General features: G+C 41.7%; 1 protein-coding gene across 1 annotated transcript; it reads left to right on the plus strand.

Moving 5' to 3' along the window:
• Positions 1 to 6,507: 6,507 nt before the first annotated feature.
• LOC125568274 lies at positions 6,508 to 8,293 on the plus strand. Its single transcript, XM_048730153.1, has 4 exons — positions 6,508 to 6,570; positions 6,816 to 6,920; positions 7,412 to 7,545; positions 7,747 to 8,293. The coding sequence occupies exons 1-4, from the start codon at positions 6,508 to 6,510 to the stop codon at positions 8,225 to 8,227; spliced, it is 783 nt and encodes a 260-aa protein (XP_048586110.1). The 3' UTR covers positions 8,228 to 8,293.
• The last annotated feature ends 632 nt before the right edge of the window (positions 8,294 to 8,925 follow it).

The raw sequence follows: 8,925 nt of genomic DNA on the forward strand, positions 1-8,925 counted from the left end.
ACCTTCACGCTAGGATCTTTGATTATTGCTCCATTGAAGTGATGACGTCACCACCACAGGCAACCCCCCCCATAGTGAGAACAATAAGACCGTAAGGCATCTCGGAAGACACCTTACAGGCCACGCTAAAAGCGATGCGTTGTCAAGGTGAAATCAAAGTCGGCTTCACGTGTGCACTACCGCAAAATCGTCTCGATCTAACCTTCACGCTAGGATCTCTGATTATTGCTTCATTGAGGTGATGACGTCACCACCACAGGCAACCCACCTCCCCCACAGTGAAAACAATAAGACCGTAAGGCATCTCGGAAGACACCTTACAGGCCACGCTAAAAACGACGCGTTGTCAAGGTGAAATCAAAGTCGGCTTCACGTGTGCACTACCGCAAAATCGTCTCGATCTAACCTTCACGCTAGGATCTCTGATTATTGCTTCATTGAGGTGATGACGTCACCACCACAGGCAACCTCCCCCCCCCCACAGTGAGAACAATAAGACCGTAAGGCATCTCGGAAGACACCTTACAGGCCACGCTAAAAACGACGCGTTGTCAAGGTGAAATCAAAGTCGGCTTCACGTGTGCACTACCGCAAAATCGTCTCGATCTAACCTTCACGCTAGGATCTCTGATTATTGCTTCATTGAATTGATGACGTCACCACCCCAGGTAACCCCCCTCCCCCACAGTGAGAACAATAAGACCGTAAGGCATCTCGGAAGACACCTTACAGGCCACGCTAAAAACGACGCGTTGTCAAGGTGAAATCAAAGTCGGCTTCACGTGTGCACTACCGCAAAATCGTCTCGATCTAACCTTCACGCTAGGATCTCTGATTATTGCTTTATTGAGGTGATGACGTCACCACCACAGGCAACCCCTCTCCCCCACAGTGAGAACAATAAGACCGTAAGGCATCTCGGAAGACACCTTACAGGCCACGCTAAAAACGACGCGTTGTCAAGGTGAAATCAAAGTCGGCTTCACGTGTGCACTACCGCAAAATCGTCTCGATCTAACCTTCACGCTAGGATCTCTGATTATTGCTTCATTGAAGTGATGACGTCACCACCACAGGCAACCCCCCTCCCCCACAGTGAGAACAATAAGACCGTAAGGCATCTCGGAAGACACCTTACAGGCCACGCTAAAAGCGACGCGTTGTCAAGGTGAAATCAAAGTCGGCTTCACGTGTGCACTACCGCAAAATCGTCTCGATCTAACCTTCACGCTAGGATCTCTGATTATTGCTTCATTGAGGTGATGACGTCACCACCACAGGCAACCCCCCTCCCCCACAGTGAGAACAATAAGACCGTAAGGCATCTCGGAAGACACCTTACAGGCCACGCTCAAAACGACGCGTTGTCAAGGTGAAATCAAAGTCGGCTTCACGTGTGCACTACCGCAAAATCGTCTCGATCTAACCTTCACGCTAGGATCTCTGATTATTGCTTCATTGAGGTGATGACGTCACCACCACAGGCAACCCCCCTCCCCCACAGTGAGAACAATAAGACCGTAGGGCATCTCGGAAGACACCTTACAGGCCACGCTCAAAACGATGCGTTGTCAAGGTGAAATCAAAGTCGGCTTCACGTGTGCACTACCGCAAAATCGTCTCGATCTAACCTTCACTCTAGGATCTCTGATTATTGCTTCATTGAAGTGATGACGTCACCACCACAGGCATACCGAACAGCTCCCACAGTAAGAACAATTTTGTTTCAGGTCATCGTTCTAAATATAAATTACCATCTCCTTGGCTATCTCTATGCCGCGTTCGCCTAGTGTTTTAAACCATACATCGCGGTCAACAGCACCAAACCCTTACCCAATACAGTGTGATTGCCCAATGACGAGAATACAACAGGGCACCCAACACGACGCAACAACCATATCTGATCTGCCCATGAATATGCATTATCTATTGTCAAGGACGCGCGCGTCATCGTCAAGTCACACTTGTTCGCGAGCCGTCTTAGTGCACACGATGGCAGGGCCAAATGAATTACCTGTACGTAGTTCTCGAAGGTTACTCGTAGTATTGCCTTCTACGTCGTAGTGAGCGATGAATTTGCTGACGATATCTCTGTAATCTGCACACAGAAGGGTTAATAAACCTACCTTCAATGGAGAATCCCCCGCGCTTTTGTGATATGCTTTCCTGGAACTTTTCCATTAGAACTTCATTAGTGTAATAGTTCACCGTTGGAAAAGCATAACCGCTTTCTAGCGCTCTCTCGGCCATCTCAAAGCGACGAAGCGTTGCTGTCGAGTCGCCCAGTCTTGCGTCGTAGACTCCGCGTACATCTACAAGAAATCTATCAAAAATATCTACTCCAAATACATCTAACAAGACACATGCATGCTCAAATGGCGTACCTTGTCGTAAATGCTCCAATTGAGACTCTAGAAAATCCCTACCTTTTGACCAAAAGATCTGTGGTACTGTGTCTTGAGGTTTTGGCGCTTCCTGCGTGTCGTATCCCACAATGCGAGATCTCACCTGCTTACCCGTGATGTCTGGAGAGCCTTTGAGACCAAAGAATGGCTTGAACGGCTCCCAAAGAATATCAGCTGTCTCGTCATCTGTCAGGTCTCTCTCGTTGTCAAGAAATCCATGGATTGCTCTGACATCAGAGAGAGGAAGGCCGTCCCCATCCCCGACTCTCTGTGGAAACTGAATACTGATACGAAGATAATATGCATACTGACCTTTCTGGGCCTCCAGGATGTTATCGGGAAAAGGTCTGTTTTCTACCGATAACTTATCTAGCACTTGTGAAATGAATGGGAGAAATCTGATAGCTTCTACCCACCTGAGCTGGACTCGTGACAGCACGGGATAACGATGGACTGCCCAGCTAACACGCAATATTTCCTTAGCGTATGCAACGCTCAAGTCTGGAATCGGCTTACCTGGACCAAACAAATCGTTGGCTATACAATACGTGTGACGACCGTGTGTGTTACTTATGATTTCAATCTGTTTGGCAATCTCTAAATGTTGCCTAAGTCCAAACCTGCCATCGTGCTTCTTGATGTTGCCGATCATGCTGGACATATTACTTATCATCATGCGCTCGTCTTCAGAATAAGCGCTCAACCTAAGAGATGGCCTCCACGACAAATGCTCAACAAAGCCTGTAAATTGTAAACTTGAAACAAAATTTATTAGATCGTCAATTGAATCACCTCCAGCCTTATCAACTACCGGTCCAGGAACTACAATACTCCTGCTATGATGGTCTTGATTAGCATCTACGCTTGTCCTTGGGCGTTTACGCGTAGGTGCTTCACCATGGTCAGAAGGGCCTGATCCCACGTCTGATTCGTCATCTGAGTCATCCATTGCTATATGTAGAATCAACATATAAAGCGTCAGTTCAGACGTTCTTAGCGCGCCAGTGCTGGTGTTTATAGAACAGTGCTCGATACACAGGTGTAGGGCGGGTAATATGTGATTTTCCCCTGATGAGTCTTACCCACATATCCAACAATTATGTATAAACATGAAGCATTAATATGAGCTATGAATACCTAGAATACCTTCTGTGTCTTCAGTTGCACTTGCAGTACTCGTAGCAGTTGCCTGAATTAATATAGTGATTATAATTAATAATAATAATGATGATGATTATGTTGATGATGATGATAATAAATTACAATAAATTATTACCTGACCCATCATAGATGATTGGAAATCTTGAACAGTATTCCGTTCCGGAGTTTCTAAATGTTTCTTCAGAGTGGGCAGCAAATATCTTGCTTCCAAATTTCGTAGCAATGTAGTATTAATACGTAAAAGGGTGTCCTGCTCAAAATCTAAGAGAGACATTAGTATTGAATTGCCGCCATACATCGCGACAATTGTGAACTGGTACTCTAAGTAAAGTTTTAAAGCACTTGTATTTCTAAATGATCCCGCCACTTGCAGCCAAAATGAAATGTTTGCCCGGTTACCTGAAAAATTACTATAAATATATTCTATTCCAACACAAAGGCAACAATGTCCAATCAACTTACCTCGAGAATCTTTCCTTCTGACCACGTATGACAGAACCCAGTACTGATGTCTTGCAGCAGCAAACACTGGGACCTGAGAATGTGGCAAAGGAGACACCAAATCTGCGTCAATATTCTGACGCTTAAAGATAGCAATACCTACCAAAAGTTCCGTGCTTTTATCTTTGCACAAAACAATTAATCTGCCCTCGTTGGGGTTTGAATACAATTCGTCGACAACTTTTCGGTATGCTGGGACACTGATTCTGAGGCCTGTAGCCTCTCTTGCATCCAAAAGATTGTAGAGATCTTCTCTTGGTTCACCAGGGACACTGTTGTGAATCACCTATGAAAAAGCGCACATTTGTATGGTCAATACTTTCAGTTGCTAAGACAATCTGCCCATACCGCGAGGGCCAAATATCGTATTTTATTTAAATTAATGTCGTGAGATTCTCTTTACGTACGGCACGTTCTCCCAGGCTCATATATAATCAGCATATTCAAGGAGTATATATAGTATTTTAGTATAAATCTACTCGCATACTATCACAAATCCTGCCATTTGATTGGCTCCCATACTCACTATCTATTGAGCGAAGCGATAGATAGCGAGTAGCGAAAAAAACGGCGTTTTTCACAAAAACAACATGAATTGTTATTAAAATCATCGTCAGCTATTTGAAGGTAGTATGTGAGTGGATTTATACTAAAACAATTAGACTACTCGTTTTCGTTTTCTATGAGTCAAATAGGGGCGAGGCTACGCGCCTCGTTCACTTTCTATTGACTCATAGAAAACTCATATATAGGGGTCCGGGGGTATACTCCACCGTGAAATGTTTGTCATTATTGTTAAAAGCTAAATAGCATTATTAAAGCCCCGTTATGCCACCAGAAATCTTGTTTGTATATCTTTTCATACTACCAATCTGAAAAGTTAGTGGGGGGACATGAATGCAAATTCGAAAAATTAAAACTTCAAACGGCATGAAAGTTCAGGCAAGAAGCGTATCATATTCATATCTTTATTAGGGGGTCTGGGGCTCTCCCCAGAAAATTTTGAAATTCAAGACTTTTAGGAGGCTCCGAAATAGAATAAAAAGGAATTACCTTTCCAGATATTTGGGCTTCCTTTGGAAAATGTTAGCTGGGCGGGAAAGTGTTGTTTGTTTGCTGCCATTACCGAGAGGGAATATTTCAGGTCCTAAATTTCGGAATTTCAATCCAATTAGGAGATCTATAAAATAGCTATCTAAAATAGCTATCTTCAAAGGTTCTTTTATACAAGAATTTTTCTTGATAAAGTGCTGATCTCCATCAAAAACACAGGCCGTATGAAGGATCTACTCGAGGTAAGAAATGATTCCTTCAAGTCGCTTCATAATCGCTTGATTATATGAGAAGAGTGATATAGGTGATAATAATATAAGTAATTGTGTTCTGCATATTCTATATTCCTGTTATCTACCGAGATTACGGCATTGTGAAGTTGTTTGAAGACATCAAAATGTCGCCTTTGCGACCTGATCACGCTGAATAAAATGCTTCAATTAAACTTTCTGTTTTCCAAAAACGTTGTTCATTCTATAGGTAGATTACTTACCGACAACTTGAAAGGTGAGAAATCTGAATCATTTATAAGTGATAACATCGCTCAATATTGTAGAAATGATAATTCTCGGTATATGTTCTCGACAATAAGATTGATTTGAAGCTATCCTAAGTATGGCATTTATTTTCTTATTTTGGAAACTGTTATGACAACAGCGATTATTGTCCAATAAGGTTAGGCTGTCACCTTTTCTCGAGCTGATTATAAAATATCCATACATTTACTGTATTCTCCCGCATTAAACTCTTTTTTTAAAAGGAATCTTTTTTATGAGAACGTCCAGCCTGAGATATCATCAAATTTTCCGCACCTTAGGAATATAATAATCTCTTCTGTAGCACACGTGGCCAATTAGCATAATCTCCGTGGATAAATCCACGGAGATTCTTATCATGAAAAGTGATTGGCTGATTGGTACACGCGCTCTTATTGGTGGGATTTGACACTTTAACTAACTCGACCGCCATCTTGGATTTGATCCGTAAGAGAAACGCAGAAGGCCGTTTCCCGCGTTACTTGGAGCATATAATAATATAAGCTGGCAGACTCAAGAGCACTGGCACTATAAACCATAAATGTGTGTACTCGTCTCGTCTCAAAAAAATTTTACAATTCTTTAAGAATTGTTGTTGGAAAGGTCGAGGCATGCCGTCTTGGGTCGGCGGTAGCGGAAATCGACTCACAATTTTGCTAAAAAAAAGTTTGCTTTGATTTGTCTAGAGTGCCAAGGCTAGGGAGAGCAGGAATCTGCTGTCGATCGCGCTTTTCGTATTGATACCTCCTTCCAGAGGACAAGAGATCCGGACACTGCGAATTGCCCCGTCCGGTGACAGAGAACACGTCCAGGGACTGAATTCATTAGTCTTGAATTCAGATGGCACCCTCATGTTCAGATTCGAGGATTACAAAACATGTGGCTCTCATGGGGTTGATGTCACAAATTTGCCAGTAAGTCTTTCATTTGTGATTTATCCTTTATTTTGACATGTGCTTGTAGATTGCGTGACAACAGCATATGGGAAAACACGATTATTTGTTTAAACTATAATAAAGTAACCATTTAATCTTCTTCTTATCACAAATGGAATTTTATGTGTGCTACTACTGTTTTCACATATTTTCTACTTAAATACTCTGTGTAGACTCCGTGACGTGATCATATTAGATGACTCTCTTTTTTTTTTCACTTTCAGGAAGATCACAGATTGAACGTCATCATAAGGGAATATCTGGACAAATACAGAGATATTCTTCTCGACGCCTCTGACGATGGCACAACCAACAATTTTCTTCTCCTGGTAAGTTATGACTCTTCAGTTTCCAATTATATTTCTTCAAAGGGCTCACTGATCTTCTTGGAACTAGTGATTGTTGGATAGAACATGGGACCCTAACCCTAACCCTAACCCTAACCCTAATTCTTATAAGGTTGCAAATTATCTTTCTAAAGTAATCCAGCGAAATAGTCATCTTTGAAAAGTTATCTCAACCAATTGTCTCACCCCAACAAGACATTTTGTACATCATCACTCATCCCAGGAAAGGTTATACTCTCATTACAATCCTAGGAAGGGTTAGTTTTGGTGGTGAATTAATATTTTGAACATCTTAACAATCCTACATAGGGTGACTATGAAAGCATTTAAAACAACTACTATCCCTTTGTGGGGTCATTTTATAACCCCCTAATTTGGGGGGAGGGGGGGAGGGGGGGGGTTACATGGAAAAAACATTGCATTTGAATTGATATTGAATTGATGAGTGATTCTTTACTTCTTTTTGTTTTTAGACAGATAAAGGAAAACCCTTTAGTGGTCCAGCATTCTCAACCCACATGAAGTCTGTCTTTTACCACCTAACAGGAGTGAGTGTCAACTTGCACCTTCTGAGAAGCTCCTTCGTGACTTATTGTTATGGGGACAGGTGAGAATTCCATGCTAAGTAGATGAAATTGCAGACTATTATCACTCACTCCCCCACAAGACTCTGGACGGCACCATGCTGTGTTTATCAGCCATTTTCTTCACGAATAAAACGATTCTGTAATGATAACTTAGAACTATTAGTAATTACACACCGCAAGCGAAATTCACAACCAGGACTTTCTTTCTTTTGTTTTATCAGCCAGTGCACCGACGCAATGAAAGACAGTTTGGCGTCGGCCTTGAGACACACAAGGAAGCAAGCTCAACTCACCTATGACCGTAGAAATTCCAGCGAAAAGAAGAGTTTGGCTGTCAGCCTTGCTTCAGAATTAGCAGAAAATACAATCGAGTCACTATCGGCTCAGCCGTCCGACAGAAATGCAGGGCTTGATAAAGGTAGCTGGGTTGCTCTCACAGTAGAAGGCAGCACTCTGGCAAATCCGAACATTCTGCTAGCTAGAATTCAGAACCTCATGCCCGGTAGAAAGGCTTCGCTACTGTGGTTCAAGGCCACTGCGGAAAAAGGCCTGTACGCTTTTCACTACGATGAAGCCAGCTGGATAGAAAGCTTAGATGCCTTAGTTCCCGTCCAAGTGAAAGAGATTAAAAACTCTCCCGGCCTCTACAAATTGACCACATCATTGAAAAAAATACACAGGGCGGTCTTAGGGAACAACTGATAACATACTGTGAAGGACTGTGGATAGTGATTTGATGAGGATGCATTCTGTTTGGTTACCTGGAAGGAAAAGTGATAATCCTTACCTTATTATTATTATTATTATTATTATTATTATCATTATCATTATCATTGTCATTATCATTATCATTATCATTATCATTATCATTATCATTATCATTATCATTATCATTATCATTATCATTATTATTGTAGTTATAGGCCATTCTTTGAATCTAGAGACTATCCATTACAATGGTGGAGCAAAAAAATACAGTGTGGTTCAAGGCCACTGCGGAAAAAGGCCTGTACGCTTTTCACTACGATGAAGCCAGCTGGATAGAAAGCTTAGATGCCTTAGTTCCCGTCCAAGTGAAAGAGATTAAAAACTCTCCCGGCCTCTACAAATTGACCACATCATTGAAAAAAATACACAGGGCGGTCTTAGGGAACAACTGATAACATACTGTGAAGGACTGTGGATAGTGATTTGATGAGGATGCATTCTGTTTGGTTACCTGGAAGGAAAAGTGATAATCCTTACCTTATTATTATTATTATTATTATTATCATCATTATCATTATCATTATCATTATCATTATCATTATCATTATCATTATCATTATCATTATCATTATCATTATCATTATCATTATCATTATCATTATCATTATCATTATCATTATTATTGTAGTGAT

Source organism: Nematostella vectensis, chromosome 7 (genome assembly GCF_932526225.1).
Source record: "Nematostella vectensis chromosome 7, jaNemVect1.1, whole genome shotgun sequence".
Lineage (NCBI taxonomy): Eukaryota > Metazoa > Cnidaria > Anthozoa > Actiniaria > Edwardsiidae > Nematostella > Nematostella vectensis.

Bases quoted from the DNA above. Each gene is read 5' to 3' on its own strand.
- LOC125568274 (XM_048730153.1), top strand. From the start codon at position 6,508: ATGTTCAGATTCGAGGATTACAAAACATGTGGCTCTCATGGGGTTGAT. The intron at 6,571-6,815 runs GTAAGTCTTTCA...TTTCACTTTCAG, and splicing joins TTGATGTCACAAATTTGCCA to GAAGATCACAGATTGAACGT. The intron at 6,921-7,411 runs GTAAGTTATGAC...TTTTGTTTTTAG, and splicing joins CCAACAATTTTCTTCTCCTG to ACAGATAAAGGAAAACCCTT.